Source organism: Diplotaxodon limnothrissa, linkage group LG11 (assembly GCF_057381915.1).
Source record: "Diplotaxodon limnothrissa isolate DT_005_m linkage group LG11, D_limnothrissa_male_GT1.1, whole genome shotgun sequence".
In the NCBI taxonomy this organism is placed as follows: domain Eukaryota; kingdom Metazoa; phylum Chordata; class Actinopteri; order Cichliformes; family Cichlidae; genus Diplotaxodon; species Diplotaxodon limnothrissa.
The window spans coordinates 36450678-36477083 of record NC_140606.1 but is presented as its reverse complement, the minus strand read 5'-3'; the positions used below and the strand labels follow the sequence as shown (position 1 = coordinate 36477083).

The 26406-nt window shown below is 41.2% G+C and overlaps 1 protein-coding gene across 1 annotated transcript; it reads right to left on the bottom strand.

The window, feature by feature from the left end:
• Positions 1–395: 395 nt before the first annotated feature.
• On the bottom strand, positions 396–26048 carry paqr6 (progestin and adipoQ receptor family member VI). The gene is made up of 8 exons (XM_085366689.1): positions 25928–26048; positions 17331–17596; positions 14908–15035; positions 14233–14438; positions 8513–8639; positions 7153–7249; positions 6091–6235; positions 396–3853 (listed from the first exon to the last, which is right to left on the bottom strand). The coding sequence occupies exons 1-8, from the start codon at positions 25941–25943 to the stop codon at positions 3588–3590; spliced, it is 1251 nt and encodes a 416-aa protein (XP_085222815.1). The 5' UTR covers positions 25944–26048; the 3' UTR covers positions 396–3587.
• Between the last annotated feature and the right edge of the window lie 358 nt (positions 26049–26406).

Sequence of the window (26406 nt, the reverse complement as noted above, 5' to 3'; positions counted from 1 at the left end):
ACTGCTCTGATTCCAACAAACGTTGAAGTGAGGATCTGCAGTCATTCATCGAGAAAAGACAAATTGTGAATAAAGACACAGTGACCAGTTGCATATATTTAACAGATTACTGGGTAATGTGGGAAGTCCTTTTGTGTACAGTTTCCACTGTTACATTAAGTGAAATCAGATTACTGAAAAAAAAGAAAAGAAAGTTTGCTTTTTGATATCACTCCATACAATAATTCCATTTATAAAAGGTTTCATTTATTACACAAATCTAGTAGAACAAAGCAGCAAATTACAAATTACACACGGCAAAGAACAAATAAGGATTTATACATTTCAAGAGTAGTTTGTGTTTTGTATCAAAAGAAAAACTTGTATAAAACATTAAAAAAAAAAGGCACCAATAACTTTGCCCCTCTTTTTTAAAATTCAATGGTTCCTCCTACTCTTGTCTTTGCGCTTCTCATCACTCAACATCCATCCATAAAGTGTTTAGAAAAATGCCACAAGTGCTCACTTTTCCGGCTGTTATCGCCCTGAGGGTAACCGTGATCTGGTCTGGAGAAATCATTGATACGTTGGTCAAATAAGTGCAGATTGAAAAAAACAAAAAAACAACGATGACGTGAGCATGACTGAGTTTTAGAACTCTGGCACGTCTGCAAACAGTAAACGGCTGCGAATGAGTAAGATGACACGAAAATTCCCCCCAGACAAACACCAGCTCAGAAGTAAAGGCTTCCAGACAAGTCTAGTAGAATCGCATTAAGTCGGTAATGATGCAATTCCAAGAATCAAGAGGCTCAAACAGAGGAATGCTGTAAGATGACGCCTGTAGAGAAAATAAAATTGATCCACGCCTGGCAGGGGAGGAGATAAAACAAAGGAACACCGATGGCAGTGTCTGCCATGGAAAGGAAGATGTGACTTTATACTCTGCACACTGACCTCGAACACATCTTAAAAACAAGTGCTCTAATATAAATGTGTGTGTGCGCTTTGTGATTCTACACACTCGCCGCCGACATTTCTACTTCAGCGTCCGACATGGACCTGTAACACACCTCAGTCCTATAATATCACATACATTTGCCCTCTGATCAACTTCTCCACCACGAGTGTTAAAAGATGCGTGTGTAAACGGCGATGATGAAGTAATGATGATGTAAATCTGTCCCATAAAAATGCTCAACAATGGGTTTAATACAGTACAAGCACGACGAGCATCAGTGCTACAACTGAGAGGTTTAGTAACGTAAGACCCAGCTTCAATCCTGTATTATATAACAGTATTATGCGACCTTATATGTTGATTAATGACTTGTTGGATTAATGGATCTTATCAAGTTTTTTTGTGCATTATTGGGAGTAAATTTCTCTTTACACAAGTGAGAAATATCCAAAATAGCCTTTTTAAAAAAAACAAAAAAACAACAACAATAACAACAGCTGCAGCTCATTTCTTTTTCCCCCCCTTTTGTCAAAAAAAGGCTGAAAATTATTTGGGAACAAAAGAGAAAAAAAAAGGGGGCCGCAATACAATTTATTTGCATTTGTCAGGCCCAGTTTTGGAGATATTAGCTTCTCTTAAATCTGCTGGAACCAACTGGCATTCGCCGCTTTGTGCTTGAATTACACAAAAAATATACTTTGAAAACTGAGCAGCACTGTCTCTTTCTACAAATCATAATCAAATAAATAGAGAAATTGTAGTTTTAAATTCACTTCATTTCAGTTTCAGTTAGATTTCAGAGATGATCTGCTTTCAGTTTGGTTTTTGTTGGTTTTGTTGACTCACACACGTCAACACCAAAGACTGAAACACCTGTGACAAATTTCACTGTTAAAGACTAAAATGAGAGACTTTTTAGTTTTGCAATCACTAAATATTGCTTAAATGACGTTAAATAAATGTTCTTTTTTTCTCGTTTTAGTCAGTAATAACGGCCGTGGCCAGTTTTACAGGACAGTAAGAACTACTTTCTTTCAGCTACAAGCTACACCCATGATGGGAAGCGTGCGTTTGTGATACTGTATAAACACCGACCTCTTCACCCCTCAGCTGAGCTCTGTTAACGAGCACCAGATGTAGAAAATAGCAGAAAGAAAATAGTTCCTGTGTGAAACGTTTTGCAGGGGCGTGATTTCTAGAAAGAGACAATTACAGCTGAGTTATTTCTGAGCACAACGAGGCAAATATGAAGTCAGTTTATCAAGACAAGGCAGAGAACTTTTCAGCAGATATCTCCAAAACTGCGAAGCTCACACAAAACCAATCTAGATGGTCCTGCAAAGTGCAGTTTAGAGTCCCAATAATGGTCAAAACTACTTGATAAGATGGGCCTTCTTTTCAGTGTTATTGTTAGCTCACCTATCTGATACAAAAACAAAACAAAAAATAAACTGTCTTCCTTTCTGTTAATGCAGCTACAACAAGCAATAAATATTCTATAAATAGAAGAGTGGTAAATGGTCACAAGATACCTAAAGTATAGGAAAGGTTAATAGTTTGCAAAGTCCACCAGATACTGCAACAACACAAAGCTCCCACATTAATATCATCCCAGGCTATGGCTAGCTAACTATACATCTCTCCTCCCTCCATTCCTCTTAATACAACCAGTAGTTATTATAAACCACACATGCTGGAAATTTCTCCAGATTCGAAATATTACAAACTGGTTTTATTTATGTATTTATTTTTTGCTTGTAATTTTAAGTGCTTTTCCCCACTTTACCTGATAGTTCAGAGTGGATCTTATGAGACGTGATGGAAAGGTAAAATGGTGCCATTTGCTCAGAACACAAAATTGTTGAAGACCTTCAGGGGGCATGAGGCCACTATAGTGTTGCCATGGGAACACCAAATGGTTATAAAAATGGTACCTGTCTTTTAATCACCGCAGCACTGTAACCTGTGGCAGATTGTAGGGTTCATAATAAAGGCAGGCAATCAGAAAGAGAACCACACTGGTCTGCAAATCAATGCCAGTCAGAGTGGAATCAATAGGTAGATATATAAGAGCCGGCAATCCAGTCTGCATCACGTTATGAAGAGGTGAACATGTGTTGTCCATGCTGCTTTAACGCACAGGACAACTTCACTGACCAATGTGTCCAGTTACAGAGAATATTTCAATAATCACTGAATAACAGAAACAGAGTTTCTGACGCTGTTAATTAAAAAAAGAATCCCTGCAAATTGTGACATTGTTTCCAGTTTGAAGCTTGTAGTGATCCACTGCAAACAGGCACTTAGGTGTCGTGTTACCACAGCTTGCTTCCTTCAACCCAGAGCCTTTTTCATATAAGTCAGCAATGAGAAGCATAAAAACAAACAATCATTGGTAGATGTGTTTTCAGCCTCACTTCCATTAACACCAGAAAAAGGCTTTGATAACCGTGTCTGGGTCCTCAGCTTCTGCGTAAACACACGAACACGTCAGACGTGCAACGCTGCCGGGACATGGAATATAAAGTGAGAAACTAAAGGTGTTAAACAAGCACTACTGTCAACTGTAGTTGCTGAGACAGACAAACCGCTGAACCTTTCCTTTGGAAAGCGAATCAGCTTTTATGAGGCGGAAAACGCCCCGCCCTCACTGCTCCTTGCACCCGCAGGTGGATGAGTGTGGCTGGTTGGGGCTGCGGCACGGTTTCCAGAGCAGCGGGGCGCTGAAAATGCCGATTATTCCGAGGTTGATGGCGAGGCTGATGGCGAGTGCCCCGATGGTCCCAAGAAAAGATGGCATCATTCCGTGGTTCAGGAGCCACGTCCTCCGCGATGTCATGTCTGCGATCACACCCTCCATCTGGAAGTGGGACCCCACCACAGCGCTGACGTGGAAGAGCTGGTGGCTGTGGCCTTTGGGAAGGAAAGATGAAACAAAAACAGTCGAGTCAAGTCGCCGAACTGAATGGGCGAGTCCAACAGTAAAACTATGGCGTCGCTACTATCCAGAGCAGCTTTGAATTATTCACAGTTTAAAGTAATCCTCGTTTGCTTAGACTGGGTTTTTGATGTGGTTTGAAGCTTTGTGTCTGTGAAGGTTCTCAGTCATCCAAAGGAGCTTGCAAAGAAAAGCGTCTGGAATTCTTTAAGTTACTTGAAGACGTTTCACCTCTCATTTGAGAAGCTTCTTCAGTTCTAAGGTCAAATGGTGGAGAGTCCCAGATTTAAACTCTCCACCATTTGACCTTAGAACTGAAGAAGCTTCTCAGATGAGAGGTGAAACGTCTTCAAGTAACTTAAAGAAGTCCAGACACTTTTCTTTGCAAGCTCCTTTGACGTTTGAACCTTTGACTAAACCATCTCGTGATTCATAGGGTTACAGTCCTGTCAACAAAGCCATCATAAAGCTGTATGATACACTGTCCTAAGCCGGGAATGATAACACTCCACATATTAGAGAAAAGAAGAAGCAGGAATAAGGCTATCCTCTGAGGACCGGGAGGCAATGTGCAATTTTCAATAGTCCTTAAATAACTCTGCTGTGAACATTGTTGAAATATTTGATACTTTATTTCACTCGTCGTTGAGTCCTAAAGGGATGCACGCTCCAAGTGTTGGAGATGGTGTGGATCATCAGGAGCTTATGTTTTGGAGACGCTTAACACACAAAACACTGAATATATCATTTAAGACATTTAAGAGTTTGTACCTAAAACACTTCCGTGCCATGAAGCTGAGGAGAGATACAAAACTTCTTAGACTGCCAGTAAAAAAGTGTATAACCAGTAAATTCAGCACCACCCTCAGCTGATGGAGCTCTACAGGAAATATTTCTTTCAACAAAGGAATGATGGACTGGAATAACTGGAATTTCTTTTTTTTGTATTCGAAAAGTTGGGAAAGACCCTTTTTTAATATCTAAGCACTCAAAGGAGCTTGCAAAGAAAAGCGTCTGGACTTCTTTAAGTTGCTTGAAGACGTTTCACCTCTCATCCGAGAAGCTTCTTCAGTTCTAAGGTCAAATGGTGGAGAGTCCCAGATATAAACCTAGTGGGAGTGACCCCCCACAGAGGGACAAAAGGACCCCCTGATGATCCTCTAATCGCCTGAGCCAAGGTAGGAAACTGGGCGTGGGTCCCAATCAGCCAGAGTTTCGGGTGAGTTCATTGTGAAACCTGGCCCCACCTTATCATGGGCCTGAGGTCAGATGGCCCAGGATGTGAGTGGGCGTTAAGGCGTCTGGGAGGGATCTCAAAACTGGATTATAGATGGCAGAGAGTTGGTGTCGTAAACCACCGCCTCTGTTCAAAGATGGTCGCTCACAGTGGACATAGATACTTCTTTCACTCCTCTTTCAAACCATCTGTCCTCTCTGTCCAAAATGTGAACATTGGCCCTCTGTGGGGGGTCACTCCCACTAGGTTTATATCTGGGACTCTCCACCATTTGACCTTAGAACTGAAGAAGCTTCTCGGATGAGAGGTGAAACGTCTTCAAGCAACTTAAAGAAGTCCAGACGCTTTTCTTTGCAAGCTCCTTTGACTACGATGACCTGGATGACTGAGAACCTTCACAGAAATATCTAAGCACCATTTCCTAATAAACAAATCTTTAAAAATCTCTTCTTTTCAAAGATTAACAAATGCAGCAGCTTTTTGTCCGCCTTCAGAGGCGTTTGAAACAATGACACTTGTGTGAAACCTCACCAGAGAAAACAAAACAATCCACCGAGCAAAGAAAGGTTTGCGCAGGTTTACACACCATCATTCCAAAGCCTGTTTGATATCGAGCCATTATTTAGCGGCAATTGTGCAGCAACCAGCAGGGAAAACATTCAAAAACAAGCAAAGACAATAGAAGGCAAATGTAAGCGTTGCAGTCCCACACGGAGGCCAAACTAAAGAACACGGTGCTTAGAGAATAACGCTGACCCTCCCAAAGGCCTTTCCCAAACTATTGTTCATAAACTTACATGTATTCATATCTTGGAGCGAACTCAATGAAAACAGAGGCTTCTAAAACTTCAAAAGCTTTTGTACGTGCACTTGAATTTGAATGAGACTCATTTGGTTATTTTTCTTCGTCTTTTAACTGGCATTAAGTTTCGAAAGTGTGTTCCAAGCTGTACTGAGCGCCACCAAAGGACGTACCGAAGTAGTCGAAGCACCCCGGGGCCAGTCTCTCCGGGAGGTGGGCGGTAAACAGAAAACAAGTGAGGAAGGCGAAGAGGAGGTGGTAACAGTGATTGGACAAGGCGCCGGTTGGACTGCAGCTTCCACCGCAGCACAGAAGAATCTAAACACAGGGGGAAAAAAACCGATTCTATTATTGGATTAAACACAGATTAACACTGATTGTCGGAGCATTACTGACCCAGACAGAAAAGTGACTTGCATAATGCACAAACTAATGAGGAATAGTGTAGTGATTAGGGGAATTAACTGATGGCAAACATTTGTATTAGATAAACAAAGGAAATCAGATTCTGGGATAGTGAGCCAAAGTCCGATTACATTATTAAAGAGTGGCACTTATCAGCGTTTATGTAATGACACAAACAAACAGACCAACACAAGCTGTGGCTTTTGAAAAAGATACTTGTTCAGAGTGGAAATTAAGGTCAAATTAAGTAAGAGAAGAATGCAATTATGCAAGTGTATTATACGCCACTTTCTTCCTTTCAGATGTCGGAGCAAACTCTGTGAACTCAATTACTCAGCAGCTTGATATAGAGAAGAATCTATTGCCTCCAGATATATACAGAAACGACAAACACATCACACAGTCTGCAACTCCCACTCTGTGGTTTTCCTCCAATTTCCAGCTCCTTTGTAGTGTCAAAGAAATAAAATAAAACCTTCACGAGATGAAAAAGATGAGAATCTTCCAATATAACCCCCCCCCCTCTCTTTTTTCACTGGTGCCAGGCCTAAAAATGAAACAGGAGGAAAGCACAGACCAGCAGAGCGAACAGGACCAGCCTTTCATATCGATCATTAATTAATAAAAGGAATCATCACCTTTGTGTATGGTGCTATGGTATAACCGAGTACGAGTTGAGCTGATGAGTAAAAGAAGACTATATATTTGTTGATTTTATAAAACATCTGAACACAGAAATGCTGTAGAAAGTCAGAAACAGTGAAAGTCTGTGAGCTGAGAGAGTGTGAGCACCATCACTTCACTTTTCGGTCTCCTTTAACGTGACTTACCCTGTAAACCAGAGGGACGGTGTCAAAAATAAATGGGACGACAAATGCTATGGTCCGAAGGGCTTTACTTCTCTTTGGGAACTGCAACTCCAGGAACCTGCGGAGGCCAGCAGAGGGCAGCGATCATTTCACTTTGTCATCTCCTCGCCTTTCAAAGTAGCGCGTCTCAGCCCAACCTGTCGAGAAGCTAATGTAAGCCCTACAGCTATGCAAGAGTAAGTCCCTCTAATCATATTACTCCTTGGCTTTGGTGCACCCTGCGTTCACGACACTGAAAGAATACAGAAATCAAATACTGTTGCAGATTAGGATCAGGCCGTTTACATTTGACTTAAAAGACACCAAAGCGCTGAGGATGCAAAATGGGGGAGGGTCACTTGCTCAGTGTGACCCTTCTGAAGTTTGTCCTGATAAAGTTCAGGAGTTTTGGACACGGTTCACTAAAATATTTGTAGTATTTAACCAATGCAAACTCCATGCAGATGCAGTATTTGTCAGTATGAGAGGAAGACAACCTAAGTAAACTAAACTATTCTCATTATAGACTCTTCTCATAAGATGAAAGCACAAGGGGGAGCTCTCCCTTCAAGCACGCACTGTTGAGCTGGCAGGAGTACCAGCCTTAAAAGTCCTATAAACTATTCTGAATTCTAAATATTTGGCTTTTGCAGGTGGTTCCTTAGCTGGGCCGCAGGCATGGACGACTTCTATTTTGCTTTGTTACTGTACACAGGATAGATCACTGAATTTCCTGAAATACCTCTTTCTTTAAACATACCAGTACACTACACATGAAAAAAAAAAAACGGAGTTAAGGCAAACTGTTGGTGCAAGGAAGGTGTCGAGGGCAAGCCTACACTTGAAGCCACTGTGGTGTTCGCCATAGTCACAGTCCAATAACTCCAGCTGTACTTATCTTGTCCATTTAACAACTTTATTGGATTCCATCGTTTGTATTTGTTGTTCAACAGTACTTAGTATCCAACGTCATTTTACATAAAATCACACAAACTGTTTGATCCTTCCGACCAACAACACCTGACGCTAAGTACATGTGTCTAGCTTAAATACAGTCCCATAAACACACCATGCTGTAAAAACACTAAAAGTGACCCTCAGCAGCACACATAAGGTAACAACACACAAAAAAAATGGCTGCTACAGGAGGAGCAAACAATTATTTGGAAATCTATTGTTCCACAGAAGTGAGCTACATTCAGTCAAACTCTGACATCCAAGTTTTTAAACTCACAAGGCTTATTTACCTTGATTTGTGCACGACTGTAAGATGCAGGATGCTCAAAGTTGAATTTTCTAAGCAAGCCTGAGGACAGAGAGGATGTAAACATCAGCTTCTTACCTGGAATAGCAGGACAGGCTGGTACAGAACACCGTGTTTCCGATGGCAATGGGAACAAAATGCTGATGAAGCCAAGTGTTTACCCAACACTCTGGCATGACGTAGTATCCGTAGCTTATGGCACATCCTGATTTAAAACAGGAAATTAAAAATATTTATTACATCAACTGACCCGAGAGAAGCCTGAACAACTAACAGCTGATAAATAAACATATTTCATTCTGACTGCAGGACAATAATGTCAGACAAAGAATTTCAGCTACAGAAACTGAGACAGTGAAACTTTTATTTTAAATATGTTGTTATTAATCCTCAAAATACCTGTGACGTTTCCCCCCCCCAAAATTCAAGAATAGATTCAAAGCACACAAAAAAATTGAAAGCTGCAACTTTATGCTACAGTGTCTTAAAAAACAAACAAACAAACAAAAACAAACAAACAAAAACAATGGGGGGGTCACCAAAGAAAGAAAATTAGCATTTTACAAATAGTTTTTTTATTAATTAATATTACACTGGTGACTTCTACTTAAAAAAAAAAAGATCAAAGCAGAAAGGGAAGCATGTCAGAGATCTTTGAAACTAAATGAGGCTGTTAACTAAAATCAAAGACTCTTATATGAAGCAGAAAAACAGTGCATAATATACGTGGGACTTGTAACCCAAATAAGTAGCTCTGATGTTTCTCTCTGGAGAAACGCCACAATCAAAGCTCTACCTGCGACCACCGAGTGTGCGCTGTGTTCTTTTTGTCCTGCAGTGACACCGCCTGCTGATCTTATTCCTGAGATGGACTTTTGAGCATTTTAAACTGGGTAAATCTTGGCCCTAAGAAGCTTTGTGGTAGATTACTAGTGAGCCAGCCATGGGCCAACCCCCCCCCAAAAAACCAGGACTTCTAAGAGGGCCTCAGTTAATGTTTAACTGCTGGTTTGGCTGGTGGGATTCTATATATGTTACAGAGATCTCATATACACACATATACATATATATATATATATATATACACACACACATATATACTAGGGGTGCAACAATACACAAAATTCACGGTTCGGTTCGGTTCGATACTTTGGTGTCACGGTTCGATATTTTTTCGATATAAAAAAATGTTCATGCCTTTTTAATTTGTCATTTATTAAATTTTCACGGCACATTCCGCACCACATCTCTGTGCGTTCATCATTTGTATGAAGCCAGCTCACCTCCTGCAACTACTTTTCCGAGAATACGCGCTTCTTTTGTGGTTCGGACTCCTGACATTTCTTTGGAATTGGAGGAACATCACAGTAATTGCTTAAAGGAGCTTCTTCAACATCTGTAAGAGTTCTAAACAACTGTCTGTCCTCCTCCTGAAAATCTTATGTATGCAAACACGCGTTGCAACTTCTTATCTTGTGCCCGTTTTTTATTTTGACAGCGAATGCGCACCTGCGGACCACTTATGTGCAGCCCTGGTTATTTAGCTCGTCATATTGCAGCCACAGAAATTCTTTTGTCCATGAAACCATAAAGCTGCACTTTCTTTTTGCCTTATAGTCTGATTTGTCATAACTTTTCCGTTTTGTGGTAAGTTTTTCTTTGGCTGTCACTTCTTCACCCTGACCTGTCTTATTTGGCTCAGCAGAACTAAAATATTGTGGCGAGCTCAGACAAGGAGGAGACGGAGGTATCGTTTGGTCTTGCTTCCCGTGAGCTAGCCAGGGAGCACAGCCGTTTATTGACATCTGCAGAAGAACACTGCCGCTAGCTAACTGCTCAGCGCGGCAACAGCACAGCAACAACAACAACAACACCACCACACAGGGCGCCCTCTGACCCCGGAAGGACACACCGTCGCAGCGAGAGGGCGTCACCCGTCACTATGGCAACATAAACAAAACATAACTGTACAAACAGAACCCCGAACAGCCCTGACCCGCTACATAGCCCCCACCTAAGGGGTCAGTCGTCCCCGACGACCCCATTACCCCACACAAAGTCCTGCAAATGTCCAGGTGCCTTCTTTTGGCGCACCGGCCGGTCACGACCGGCGGGGTAAAAGTCACTCGGGTCAGAACATGGGGTGCCACCATCATCCCACTTCTGACACCAATGTGGCGAGCTCAGACAAGGAGGAGACGGAGGTATTGTTTGGTCTTGCGTCCCGTGAGCTAGCCAGGGAGCACAGCCGTTTATTGACATCTGCAGAAGAACACTGCCGCTAGCTAACTGCTCAGTGCGGCAACAGCACAGCAACAACAACACCACACAGGGCGCCCTCTGACCCCGGAAGGACACACCGTCGCAGCGAGAGGGCGTCACCCGTCACTATGGCAACATAAACAAAACATAACTGTACAAACAGAACCCCGAACAGCCCTGATCCGCTACAATATATATCCTGCTGCTTTTACACACATAATGCTCAGCGATTCTCTGCGCGATCAACCTCTCACATGTTTAAGCTGCGGGAGATTTCACTTGTCATGTTTGCATAGTAAGCTAACGATTGATGAGACAAAGTCAGAGGAATTGGTGCGCAAATTATCATCACTCACCAATCAGTGCTGTCGCTCTCTATACACAGTTCGTGCGATTGCAAAGTGAAAGCAAAAAAACAAGCGCAAATTCAAACGCGATTTCAATATGTCACATATTGACAGTGGCTCACCGATGCCAATGACATAATTACCCAGCTACATTTCCGAAAGAATGCAAAAGCATTGACATATATTTTTCCTTCCTACAATAGCCCGACGGGCAGGGTAGCCCGTCTGAAAAAAAATCGCTAGCCCCAGGATGTCGGGCTAGCGATATTGCAAGCCCTGTATCTGATTGAGGAATCACTCATCTTTGGAAAAGAGAGTTTATTACAGAGAAATGTCTCTTTCCAAAATAAAAGCTATACTATCCGCTTCTTCTGGGCTATATTCTCAGCAGCATAAGGAGAATCATGTGCTAACAGCTGTCTAAATGACTCGCTAAAGTTAGTAGCATGCTTGTTGTTTTTGTCTTTGCACTAGGATGATGTAAATGTGCAGTCATATTCGTTGTGTTCCCACTAGTGCTTTCAGGTTAATCTCGTTGAAATGACCTTAACGCCACAACACGGCAAATCTCCGTTAACGAGCTACCGCCGATCGCCCCGTGCATGGGGCTAGACGGCCAACACGTTAACGAGCTAACTGCGCTAACACACTAGTTCCCACCCATGTAATTGAGCATTGCATGGCACATCCAACATACTGTTTTACTTTAGTCCATGACACGCTTACCTTCAGGGTCATACGTAACATGAAAACCAAAATAATTCCAAACGCCAGATCTGAATGAGAGTGGGGGAGGTCCATGTTGCAAGGAGAGCTTAACTTCTGTCTCGCTAGCTTGCCCTGCGCTCTTCCTTCTGACTATGCTGTCTGTGTTGAGCGCTCAGTGGATCTGCGCTCGACAGTGCAGCCTAGGCGGAGTAGTCGAACGCAGATTCACTGAGCGCTCAACACAGACAGCATCGTCAGAAGGAAAGTTGATAAAATAAATTACAAATGTTGTATTGTTCGATACATATGCGTACCGAACCGAAAGCACTGTATCGAACGGTTTTTCATAAATTATTTTTTTTAAGTTAATTTGAATATACTATATATTTATTAAAAATAAGGTGAAATATTTGATGCTTTTGAGTTTGAATTTTTATGTAAATGGATCGTTTCTCATTATCTTAGATTCATATAAAATTTCCGAAGACCAATGAAAATGTTAAACTTCTGAAAATGATGTTCATTTATACTCTCAAACGCCTGATATATTTACAACTAATGCATGAAGAATACAATATTATATTTTTTTGATCTGCTCTAGTATGTGCTCACCCTCAAATATGCAGGCAGGCGGTGGGGAAAGAGTTTGCAAATGAACAGCTGCGCAACAAGCAAACCTTCCTTAAAAAACAGGAATGTTCAGTTCCCTCTTTGTGGAAGTTCCTTGTAAAAGCAGGTGCATGCGGGAGGGAAATACTATTCATAGGAGAGCTGGTTATGAAATCAAGCAAATACTGGAGCCATAAAACCCAATCCATCTTTCAGGACAGTGGCAGAAAGGAGAGTAACATTGTTTCCATGTGCTTTGAGTGTGAGGCATGTCTGATTTCCATATAATCTCAAAGGCTAACACAAGCAAAAATGCTTTGAATATTACTGTGGAACGGAACTTACCATGCAAACAGTTTAGAGGAGAAAGAAAGCAACGTTTCATCTCTTAGTATAGGACGCATGCACTATTATGGAGAGACCTTAATAAAGGAGCAGTCATCCTTAATGAGATGCATGATGGTTGATCAGCCTGTTAAATGTGTTTCATAAAACAGAACCACCTCAAACTGTTTGACTTTACTGTGGTTTGGAGTGTTTCAAACACCTCGGCCTTTACCCGTTAAATCTAAATTATTCTGTGTGTTATATTTTAAACTGTTTTCTTAAGGTGGAATCTACAACCATTTATTTATTTACCAGGAGATGGAGAGACTGAGGAGACTGTCTATAAACAAACCTCTTTCCTTCACGTAGTTCAAAGATGGAAAAGATAAAGAGATGAAATTCTGAGCATTACGTTGTTTCCTCCGTTGATATTTGGTTACCTAGTAACGCTATCACGCGCTAAAGAAACAAAATACACCCCCAGACATTAAACACCGCTGTGGCATCAGGACTTTTGCATTCAACCCCCCCCCCCTCCCGTGCACAAAGATTTACTACCTACAACCAGCCTGGATAGAGCTCACCTCCAAATGCTCATCCTGCTGCTTCTTCTCTGCTCAGAAAGAAGACTTTGTCTCGGGTGGCATGACCCAAGAAGTAACGTAGCTTTAGCTTACTGTAACTCAGACAACTCAAACTGAGACAGGATGACACAAAACCATGTGACACATTAATCTAAAGTGAAATCTCATGATATTTCTTGCTGCGTGTAGCTGCTCCCTAAGCTGAAAAATAACTCATGAAGACCATAGCTCGCTATAGCAAGTATCTGGTATCAATTCTAGGTGACTTCCTTGATGAGTCATTACAGTCACAAGATTTTCAGAAAACTTGACCTCTGACCAAACTTCTTCTGTTCACAAAGGTGAGTGCCAACACTGACCACCCGCCTCCCACCCAAGCAGGATGATGACAATACCCCATCAACTTTTCACAGCTGATGGGTAAAAAGGATGCGACAGCTCAGAACGTCTCCCAGAAACAAACAAACAAAAAAAATTGGGACAAAATAATCTTCTTATAATCCACAACTACTTCAAAGTTAACATTTTCATTCTGCTTTTTACACAGATCTGCTAAGTAGTTACTTATTTTATATATACATTTTTGTTGTCTTCTCTAGTGTTGTTTTTTTTTACCTTGGCCATCTGTTTTTATCTAACAAAGGCAGACGGGGAGGTAACAGAGCTGAACTGATGTCTGTATAAGAAGCAAAGCCAATATCACAGAGTGATGACACTGTAGTGTTAGACTTCACATCCCTCTGATTCTGCGGTGCTGGCGTGCTTCTTAAAAATGACACACTGTGTCCCCTTGGGACTGTTCAGGGAAACAATCAAAATAGAATGTCATAAAGAGTGATCTCAGAGGAGTGTGAAAAGAGCTACCGACTCCTCTTTATGATTTCAAGATCGTCCTGTTTCTTGGTAATGTACAATAACATCAAAAATGCTTTTAGGCCTCCACCACCGGGGGTTTCTTTACCTAAGCTGTAGAGGCTGAGAGCTCCGTAGTCAAAGAAGTAGCAGATGTGGCGGGACTCTGCGGACATGGTGCTGAAGGTGTGTGCACAACTGGACGTGAAGGGGTAAACGCAGATGAGCATCATGTACACCAGCAGCGGCCAGGTGTAGCTGTCAGTCAGGAAGTTCAGGGTAGAGCAGAGAACGCAGAAACGCCACAGAAAGTACCTACAAAAATTTATTAACAAATTAAAAATGTATATATACAAAAATGTGACCCCATACAGGTACATGTAACTGATGCTACCGTGTAATATGTTGGCACATGCATCTGTTTCCAGGTTGTAGATTTACTACAGAGAAGTACTCTGTGACTGTGTTTCTTAATTAGCAATGTCACTGCTTCTCTCTGACATCCTGTGAGCTTCAAAGCTCTCTGACTTTACATGTATTTTGATTCAGACTTAGTGAATTTTCCAGATGTAGCCTCCACATTTCCCCACCTGTCTGTTTTTCTCTCCAGCACTATGAGAATTTTCAAGATTAAATCTCTGACTTTCAGTGATCCTTAGAAACTCTGTCGTGTTTACACAGCTGGAACGCTGACAAATGTTCACTTTACCTCTTGCTTTGATCATGAATATAACTAGACTTGTTCAAGTCTGGTGTGAATGAAAGGACACCAAACAAAACTCACCATGTTGGGAGGAAGTGGGTCCAGATGTTGATCGTCTCGTTGTTCATTTGGAAGCTGCTGAGGATACAGTCCAGTGCTGAGCTCCTTGGGTGACGGTATCCAGAGATGATGCCGTCCTCCCTGAACACCTGCGGAGCAAGCAGACAATCCAGGTGACAGGTGTGAAATTCAGCCAATCCTCGAAAAGGAAAAGCTGATCATCAAACTTCATCAGTAAGCAGAGAGTTTGCAGAACCACTGTATCGTTTAGTTACACTACAGTCCTAATGATGCTGGGTTTCTGAGGCCAATATGAGTATTTAAATTAAATAAATGTTCATTTTCACTTTCCTCTAAACATAAAACCTTATTAGATCCTTTTGATAGTCATCATTAAAATGCTGATATTTTTATATTTTCATCGATCTGTTGTGGAAGAAACGTTCAAAAACAATGATCATTTCCACAAAAACCAAGTTTGCACCAAAAACTACAGAAAAAAAGTTAAAAATATGTAGCAGAACTTTACTAGTGGTAATTATTTTTTTATCTAGCCCCTTAAAGTGTCTGCATATAGTTCCACCACTGTTTTCACTACAGTATGTAGTGAAAACTTGTTTCTTTATGGTAAAACATCCATGACCGGATCCATCTGGATGTTGTAAGAGGAAAAGATGTTAAGACAAACAAAGATGACAACTATGTAAATATTTAGCAGGAGGGCTCCAATATCACTGCCAGTTCACACAGATTACAGTACAGCACAGACTACAGTGAGTTGAAGGGAAAGTTCAGGTCGATGGTAACACGTTAAATGTTATGATTGGGTTTTTGAGATCTACTTTATTCATCACACCAGGCTCCCAGCGAACTTTATATTAAAGGCTGTCGGTTTTTACAGGTATTACCGGACTGTACACAACTCAAAAAATAAAGTAGAACAATATAACTGGAGTATATGTTGCTGATCCCAGCAACAGTTTTTAATGTTTTTATATGTGAAAAAAAAACTTTTTAAACTCCAATAACAGAAAACCAAGGGCCTAATTTTAGTCTACACACTGAACTCATGGCTGGAAACCATGCTGCAGAACTGCTGCATGCAAACTATTTGTCACTTATGAGATAAGGTCACTACAGAAGGGAGGACGGCAGCCAAAGCAGATGCTTGAACTGCAGGGCTCTGGCTCCTGCTGACAGGCTCACAGCCACAATCAGCTACCAAACTTTTTTTCTGCTGAAGTGTGAAGATTAACACTCATATGGCAGAACCATTGTGTGCAAATACACTATGGCTCAGTCTCTGAGACATGGATTAAGCCTAATCTTAAACTAAACTTCTTTCAGTTGAGATTTCTTTACTTTATGTCTATGACTGGGCTTAATGCACGTCTGTGAAACTGGCTGTATGTCTGCAAGGCTGCAAGGTGCAGTGGGTCAGGGTTCGGAGGTAATCACATGATGAAATCCTGATCGTGGAAGCAAATAAAAGCCTTGAAGTAAAAATACAAACACGGAGGTATAAAAATAATATTATGCAATTTATCATTAAGGTTAAGTGAGACAAAATCCTAAATGTCTGTGGATTTACCACACAGTTTAGACTGTGTAGCACACTGTGGTCCTTTTTTAAATGTGTGGTGAAAATATTGCAATTAGGAGCTTTCAAAAGTTTTAAAACTAGTTACAACTAACTAAAACAAACCAATCTGATTATTTGATCAAATTAATAAATTTTCTCCCCCTCCTTTCAGAAAAAAACAACTTTATTTAAAGCATATTACTCTCTGCTGTGCCTGTGCATTGATTAAATGATGCAACCTGATGAAACAATAATTATCATCCTACAAGAACAGCAAAAAAAATAAGAAAAAAAAAAAAAAAAACAGGTTGCAAACTCATCTGTAGCGCATCATAGGCTCATTTACATGGAACAAACTGAAAGACTACACAGCATAAAAATATCTCTTGGCATCGCTATTGTTTGAGGCTCGAGTCATTCGTCAGGCCGGGTCATATCCTGACAGACAAACCTGAGCGTTTCCTGGTGTTACATAAGACAGTAAGAAAAAATATAAACATGCATTACATAAACAGAAGAACGGATGCTTGGCTTTATAGACACGACTATTGACAAAATCATTTCTCTGAAGACTTCTACAAATAACTGATGTCTATAGTAATAATAATAATAATAATAATAATAATAATAAAGCACTGCAGCTTCTCTGCAATTAACCTTCTGAAATGCTGTGTAATGCCACAAATGCTTTAAACTTGAGTGGAGGGCTGATTATTCGTCTCATATGTATTTACATTCACCTCTTAGTCCTTAAGAGTTTAAGAATACCTTCATCTAAGGAATAGAACCAACCCACCACCTTTTCCCATCAGTTATACGGTCCTAACAGACTGGACCTGGGTACACCAGGTTACTTTCTTACCTTGGGGACTTGGTGGATGTCAAAGAGCTGAGGAAGTTTGAAGCTAAGCATGTCTGCGGGAAGCCTGATGGCACCCCTCCCTCTTTGACAAACTTCCCTGAGCCTGGCTCGCCCCCCACGGCAGAGGACGAGCCACACGGGGTAGTCAAACACCGGTATTCTTGCCGCTAGGTCTGTTCTGTTCGGGTCCCATTTCAAGCAGCGCGCCCAGCCCTGGCTCCACCCAATGCCACTACTGGCCCCAATCCCACGCCACACAGGAAACACTGCAGGGACACAAAGACATGCACACAATCAGACACCAAGATAAGACCAAAACCTTGACTTCCTCACACTGGCTCCCCATAAAAAACAAGAATATTTTTTATGATTATCCATACAATTTTGGTTACTATCAGTCAACAGTGATGTTTGGTGATACACCTGTGCATTATTAAGTGTCAGAGACTTTATTGTTAAAATATTTATACATGACTTATGAAGTGATGATCAGATTTGCTGGTTGCTTGGTGTTACTCTGATTGCATGCAAAACCTGTAATTTAAAACCAATTAAATGCACAGTATTAACTGATAAAAGACATAGCTTTCACCCCCAAATAAATAAAATAAAATCATGCACTTCTTGCAGCATCATCAAGATTTTTTATTTTTATTTTCAGAAAATAAATTCCAGTAAAAGGTTGAAGACAGAAAGTGGCTAACAGCTATTGTGAATTGTAATTTAGGGCACTGAAGGAAATGATGATGTGCTCATCATTAAATCTGACCACCTGCTTTGTTTTGGTCATCACTTTGATCCACTGAAATCCACTCGCACAAATGCACCACACCGGATAACTGGTTCATCTGATGGCCCCCACCGTTAAAGTTTATATTACAGAGTCCTCGAGTGTGACATCTCTGTGGACTGGAGCAGACGCTGAGAACAATCGCGTATTGTCGTCGCTCTTGAGACCTACCCAGACACTGATTTAAAGAATGCCCGGCATTGTCATGCTGCAGAGGCCTGTGACCAAATGCAAAAATGTAATAAGAACATGTTTGTGTGAGCCACAGCCTTGCTGACCACTGCCCACTGGCTCACAATAGGAGTGTGAGCATTGCAACTGGATCATGTGGCAGTGGAAGAGGGCAGCCTAGTCTGAATTAGACTGATTTTCTTTAACAATTTGTAGACAGATAGCAGCATTATTTACCTTTGGAAGTAATGGCAGCAAGATAGGAAGGCCAGGACGGTCAGCTGGAGCCTACCGATGCTCATGACTGCATTGTATCTAACAACATCTAACCATTTCCTTCTCCAAAAATGTATCTTTTGCCTTGTTTTTACCCGTGTCTGGTAATATGTATTGCACTAACACCTTCTGAAAGTTGAAGTAATGCACCTGAAAGAAGAACACGTTTAACTGCCAAACACAGGAGTGATAAAACCTGTGTAGCCTGGTGAGGTTTGATGCTACTGTTCAAACAGGTTAAACGTGCACAGCAAAGACTATTGTGACTGAAACAGAAGTTCTGACAAACGGTAAAGCTAGCACCTTACAAGTCTATCCCACTATGCATATACTCTAAGAATACTAAAATATCTCCCAGCAAATATGAAATAGTATTAGGCTCAATCTTGAATTAGTTTAGGGCATTTCTGGCCTCAGTTACCATACTCCAAATTTTTTAAGTAGTTTGGAGAACATGAAAAAGAGTTCAAGGTGTCCAAATTCCCCAGATCTCAGTCCAGTTGAGCATCATCCCCTCTGGCAGGGTGAGAGCAACAAGAAGGGGCCGCTGCTTACTGCACCCCAGCTGCAGGCCCCGGCCTATTAACAGTGACAAAGTGCGCTTTGTGGAGGCTAAAGCCTTGAGAGTACAGGGACCAAAGGATGACTGTTACACGCTGCACTGGATGGAAATGAGGCATCTCACAAACACACCCACACACACATACAACAGAGTCCCACCATTGCTCAAGTGCTCGGTGCACTAGCATGCAAGCACGCTGGCACAAATCCTGCATTCACTATGGCTGGAAAGCATAGCTGCACACAAACAACTTATAATACCACAGAGCTTGAGTTAATAAAAGCTACTGACAGCCACAAGGTTCACACCTAGAAAAAAAGCTCATTTAGATTCAGATCATTGGCAGTGTGCCACCAATCATTTAGTGTGAGATGTAGGTGTGTTTTTGTTGGAAGGTGTGTGAATGCTGCGAATGTTAATTCTTTGTACTCAGCCTCGGGGACCAAAACAAGTGAAAGATATATGTTTTTATATTGAATTCTAGACAGATCAGTCAATGTTTAAATGTGAAATGAAATATGAAGAGTCCCAGCCTTCTTCTTGGGACTCTCATGTTAAAGTTTAACAAAGTTAAAAAGCATATTTACAGCTTGGTACACAAAACAGTTTTGGCCTCTGTGGATAATTTCCTCCTTCCCAACAAATTTATGGGTTGGGATTTTTTCACACTGATTATACGTTCTGCATCCAGAAGTCCACTACGGTCCGATTGATGCAAATTTCATCATAGAGTGTGAGTCCAAAGGTCCGTGCTGTTGTTCGCATGGATGGCGATTTTTTTGTGAGTGTATGGACTCGTCTGCATAGACTTTGCACTACAACACATCAGCGGCACTTATGCAGAGGGAAGAAGACTTCAGAGAAATAGAACAAGAATAGAACAACAGAACTTGGCCGTCACATCTCCAGGTGTCTGTGTCTTTATCCACAGCAGAGTATAAGGCTTCCAGCCTGCATTTGTGCCTTTTGGAAGCATTTCTCATGGAGTTATGTGACAGGATATCTACCGTAAATTATCCTGCTCCATGGTAGAGACCTTAAAAGAAGATTGTGCTTTAGTTTAAAGTACTCGAGTTTCACTCTCCTGTTCATCTGTTACTTGGGGCTGGGCGGTACGGTGGTGCGATGGTTAGCACCAGCTAGAAGGTCCTGGGTTTGAATCCAGACTGCGTCTGTCTGTCTCTCGCCTTTGCCTGCTATGTCTGCTAAATTATTCCAAGCAATACTACAAGCTGATCGAATATTGAAAACTGACAAAAGGTCTTGTGTCTCCAAGACCTGAGCTCTTTACTATTACTAGTTTATAATAAAAGTGAACTAAACATTTGCCAGGTAAATGCTTTTAATGTGAAGTTCCAACAGAAAGAAATATTTGAACAGAAATCCACTTTTTTCTCTGGAATGTCGCCAAAGACATCAGGTCCACAATAATGCAAATGTACAAATACTGCAATACTTTTGTCAGTGGGACACAGGCTCAGTCACCTCCATGTTAGACACTGACTTAATGCATTTAAAAGAACATTTCTGAGATAACCATTTTAGGAAACAGAAAGCTTGAATGGGTTCCCAGTTCACATTCAGTGCAGGCTCAAAGAAAAGCATCAAACATCAAACACAAGAGGCAACATCCACCTGTAGCCTGAAGCTCAGGACCAGAGCCAAATCAGCACAACATGTTGAGCATTCAATAAACAAACAGCGCCTGAAAAAGCTGATAAGTAGTCAAATGAGGGAGTGCCACCTTTTTCTTTTTTTCTACACAGCTTTGGATTAGAGCATAGGTGTCAAACTCTGGCCCGCGGGCCAAATTTGGCCCACAGCCTAATTACATTTGGCCCGCGAAGCCAAACCAAATTACTATTAGAGCTGGCCTACTGCTATTATATATATTGTTTAGTATTAAGATTTGCTTGTTCCATATTCAGTTTTTCAGCAAAACTTGTTTGAGTCCATAAGAAAAGATTCATTTTTATATCTAGATTTTTTTTTCCAGTAAATATTAACGTCAGCCCGCGACCTTGTTCCAGTTTTGAATTTTGGCCCACTGTGTATTTGAGTTTGACACCCCTGGATTAGAGGATGTAACCAAACAAGAGGAAAAGTAATCTAGTAATGAATGTGCCAAAGACACTACAGCTCCATGACAGGCTCAAAACTCGAGCCTCATCTTCACCCCACCCTTCTTCCTGAGGCCGTGCTCCCTTGACAGATTAACTGAGCCTTTCGGGAAGCCCTCTGCAAGGATGTGTTCAGATGGCAAAACGCACACAGAAATTTGTTTGTTGGACACACAACATTGAGCCTCATTAACACAGACGGGAACAAAGAAAAGGTTTAAATCCTGTGAAAATATCAGTAAGAATATCTCCCAAACTGTCACCCTGTCCACTACACGCGAGGTGTTTACATGTGCTTGTCTGTGAGCGCTAAAGGCACCCACACTTTCTTTCCAGAACTGTGAATTGTGATAAACCTTGCTCGGGCATTTTCATTGGCCTGAGGTGTCAGACTGCACATTTCCCACAAAGTTATGCACGTGCACTCTGCGCTGCACGTGTGACAGTGTTTGTCAGCATCTTCAGGCTCTGCTCAAACACGTCCAGGACAGAAGACGACAACCCAACAGAACACATGCAGTAAACATTTCAGAGGGCTTGCCGTCGGTTATTGCACCATCAACCATTCCCATTTATATTAACAATTACATATTTTATGAGTAATGCAGTCTGCTGTGATGATTTTCATCCTCCAAGCATCCACCCAAGAGGACAGGCCCGCACAGGCTACAACCGCCTGTTTGCGTTCGACCCTTGAGAAAATTAACAATGAGCAGGGAACCAGTTTTTCAAGTTAGGAAAACTCAACTGTTCCTCAGCACATGCAAAGTCTGATTGTGTCACATTAGGTCCCAGCAGAAAAACTGGTGTACAGCAAATTTCACGCTAAGCTTATTATGCGCAAAAACTATTTTAAACATCGATTTAGTGTTTTAAGTCTTTTATCAAGCTACATGCTCACAGATCAGTGGTTCAATTTCACTAGAACACTTAATCTACCGTATACTAGAGCTGGATAAAACTAAATATTTAACCTAAAATAATTTTATAGATATATGAGACAATGTTGTCATTATGAAGTTCACTGAACTCATTGAGAATTGTGCTGTGCCAGAACGATCATGTTGTTGGGATAGCGGTAAAGCCGCATCGGGTTAGGCCGACACATACAGCGTAGGAGGAGCGCCTGTGCTAATATTTGAGCTGCTGCAGCCGCAGACACCAGCAGGTTAGGAGTGCGAACGAGACAAAAGACAAAATGACAGCAGGAAGTGTAAATAAAAACTGGAGTGACAGTGTCACCAAACACGATGCTCTGACTCACACAGCCCGAGGATCAAAAGTTGAGGTGTTGAAAAGAAGGGTCAGAGGAATTCAGCAGTGTGGAGATATTTTGGCTGTTTGAAGCCTGGCAAAGAAGCTGAGCAGCCCGCACTCCACACTGCATCGAAGTTTCCACAAAGGCAGGATATACTGTGGCAAGACACGATGCCAGTAAAGCAGAGTCGAAAATGTCGACTTTAAGTGGCTCATTAAAGTAATTGACCCTCATTATCAACTCCACAGACGGCACTTTCCTAGCTATACATGGAGTGGAGAGAGACAGCTGAACAGCTGGGTCACGCTTCACTACCATATCTGATTGTTGGTCAAGTCACACATCTGATCCATATGAGGCTGACTGCCCACTTGAATTAAGACAGCTTGAATCTGCGCAAAATAAACGATATAGTGCGAAGACGGCTTTTTTATTTAGAACTGATTTTGTATTAATGACTAGCTTATTTATTTGGAAAAGACCAAAGAATTCAGTTTAGCATTTTCTTGTGTTCTTTTGTAACACTTGAAACATTTAACTGGTCATAAGAGCACACTTTTATGTCAGAGTGCTCTTATTTAGTGCCACATCTGTACCTATGTCATTTATTTTAAATACATCATTTTGTACAGTATATTTAACATGTTCAATTCATAAAGTTTTTGTTTCCATATCATTCTCTCACCCACTCAGATAAAAGCTATTGTTAAGCCAACTTTTCTTCTCATTGGCGGACCTTCAAAATTAAAGTTCGAATACCAGGTGGGCGGGGCTTCTGTGCTTACAGCCACAGCAGTATGCCAGAGATGATCATACTGGGGAGCAGAAACCAGAATGTCAATGACACAATAGCTCATTCAGCTCACAATCCATCTCTATTCACAGGCTTTCTGCCTGCAAACTGGCAAATATGACCTTGACTGCAATTTCGTGAACACCCATAAATGATGTCTGGGTGCATGTTTCTCTAAAAATCTGGCCAATACTCTGGGAACAATTCTTCTCTATTGTGGACGGACACCTCGCCATGGCATAAACTGCCTCAAACGGACAATTTAGAGCAAACTAAAGCCTCAGCTTTGGTTTGTATAGGAGCTAAATGTTTTCAGCTTTGGTTCATATAGAACCCACGATTTGAAAATAATATATTAGAAAAGCATTCACCCCAGAAAACACAATAAAATATTATTTTGGAATATGTGACATTTCTTAAAGCCTAAGCTAACTTATTCAGTTTATTTGTCAGAGGTATTCTGTTCAGAGGAAGTCGTCTCTCCACTCTGTCAGGGTTTTTGGCTTTCTATCGGATTAAAAGAAACAATCTGAAGACGTTATCTTGGACATCTTTCACCACTTTCATAGAAAAATGAATGACCACAAGCAAAACTAAGTACCCACACACTAAATGTGGATGCTTTTATAGCACCAAACACTACCAAGCTGTGTCTCATGAGTGTCAGTGATAAGTATGGATGCTGACAAGACTGTACTCTTATTTAGTGCCATTATTGATTCTGCTTACAAGTAGTCTTCTAAGATAATATAAAATTTATACAGGTGGGGAGATGCTCTACTGCAATAATTCTGACATCATTCTTTGCAAAAGAAATTGTCCAAAAAACATAAAAGGAAGTGATAATTTCTCAGGAATGTGACTCTAAAACAGAACTGGAACTGGCTTTTGATTCCGAGCATCCAGCATATAATGATGTAATGCTGAAGACACGATGGAGGAAAGAAAAAATGCACTAATTCCTGGAAGCTTGACTATAGTCTGTACTGCACATTACGTGGAAAAGTGAGCCCAAATATGTGGCTTCAATCATGCTTGATGCCTGAAAGCTTCATGCTCACCTGCAAGACGACTGGAGAACATTAATGTCCCCATCAGCATCCAAGGCAGAGGGCGTCTGCTCTGTGACTCAAGATTATGACAGATTTAAATGCTTTTTAGATACAAGGTAAGCAGGCTTCTTGTTAATAATCCAAAAATGCTTTAAGTGGAAAAAAACAAGAAACTGAAACATAAAAACAAATGATTGTGTTTATCGGTTACATATGAACTACGCAACCCTGACTCAGTATTTGAGGTTACTTTGAAACATAATGGGATAACCCTGCAGACAGAACGTCCACTCACTCGATCATGTGATATGTTTTGTAACTTCCCTCTGGTTGAAGTCACGCTGCAATGCTTCTCCTAGGTGTTCCTACTTCATCACGCCTTTTCTGGTAACAGATTACATGCCACATAAGGACTGCGCACTGTTATGAAACATGTTGATTTGACTTCCTGTGCCAGATCAAAACACTAAATCACTATCAGTTCTTTCATTTCTATTGCATTATTGATTCAAGTGGACCATTGAACTACCCAGTTCTGAATACTTGGCACAATCTAATAGAAGAGTCAGCCAGGGAATGCAGTATCAAATGGAAACCAGCTGACATGATACAAAAGAAAACAGGACCGGCTTGACTCCAAACTGAGATAAGGCAGCAACTGCCAAAAACAATGAATATGTCTAAACTAAACAACTAACCTGGGAAAAAGCCTGCAAATACCTGCTCAGGTGTCAGACTTCTCATTTTGTGCAACACACACATCTTTTGCTGCACAAAAACTATTGTTAAATCCAAAAGACAGCAGAATTCCAAGACAAAGTAAAAAAGCAACAATCATTTTACAAAGACACTTATGTTTTGATCTTCCACTGTAGGGAAGACAAGCAATGCCAAAACCAAAACTAAATAACTTGTTTGTTTTTAAACATAGGCAACAATTATTCTAGAAACATTTATATTTTCTGATCAAATTTATTTATTCATTTGCTTAATCTGGTTTTCTTTTATTAAAACACAGAAGGCCACAACTCCTAACATTCGTGAAGCTTAAACTTAAACCTTTATTTAATTCTTTTTCTATTATGTTATTTTTCTTTTTTTTAAAGTTGTTTTTGGCGAGAAACACAAGTTCTTTGAATCGTCGTGGGGGGAAAAAGTTTCGCTCTTCTGGCAAGTTCTTACAATGTGGAAAAATCCATGCTGGAAAAACACTGCAGGAGTATTCGCCTGAACACATCTCCAGGGAAACGGTTCGGGAAAACATGTTGGTCACATGCAGCTAATTCTCATAATAACTGTCTCCGTTCTTCAGCAACGTGTGTTCTCTGTTTTCTCCTCTTTTTCTTCCCAATTTCCTAAACGCGACATTCCAAGAATTCCTACCCTAACACAAGCTGGATGAAAAAGAAAAACGGTCTAGATGCTGGACTTCCAGCTGCAGACAAACAACAGTCTCTGCTGTAAAGAGTCTCAGCTGCAAAACTTCAACCTTTCAGCGACGGACAGCGAGACCAAAAGCAGAGAATGAAATCTTAGTGTGTGTGTAACACAAATATTCTAAATGCGCAGACGTACCGCGACCCTCGGGCATGGGGAGGGATTCCTCTCCTTCAATCCGCGTAAAAACGCTGAAGTCTTCCTGTGGGCGACAACCAGGGCTGGGTGTCTTCACTTTCCCGTACCTCGGCTTCACTGTGCAAGGTCTCCACACAGCCTCCTTTTCTCTTCTCCCACGCGAGCCAGTAGGAAGCGCCGCTTCGTGCTCACGTGGATCGCAGGAGTAACAACAACACGAGCCATGTGTGTCCACCCTGTGAGCGCGCGCTACTGCTGAATGGACAGTGACAATGGTTTGGTGTAAACCGCGCCCAAAATGGCAAATTTGGTAGTTTCCCTACTGCACATATTTGTATATGTACACATAGGGAGGCTATATACTCATATTTACCCAGAGAGGTAGGAGCAAAAATTTCCATATTAAATGTATTTACATGCATGGGGACTGAAACTTCTCTCTGGGTATTCCAGCTTCCTCCCACAGTCCAGACATGCAG

Coding starts and splice junctions, on each gene's coding strand:
- paqr6 (XM_085366689.1), bottom strand. Junction 8,640..14,232: donor TCTCAGCCTCTACAGCTTAG/GTAAAGAAACCC, acceptor GTTTTAAATCAG/GATGTGCCATAAGCTACGGA. Junction 7,250..8,512: donor AGCCTGTCCTGCTATTCCAG/GTAAGAAGCTGA, acceptor TGGCCTCCGCAG/GTTCCTGGAGTTGCAGTTCC.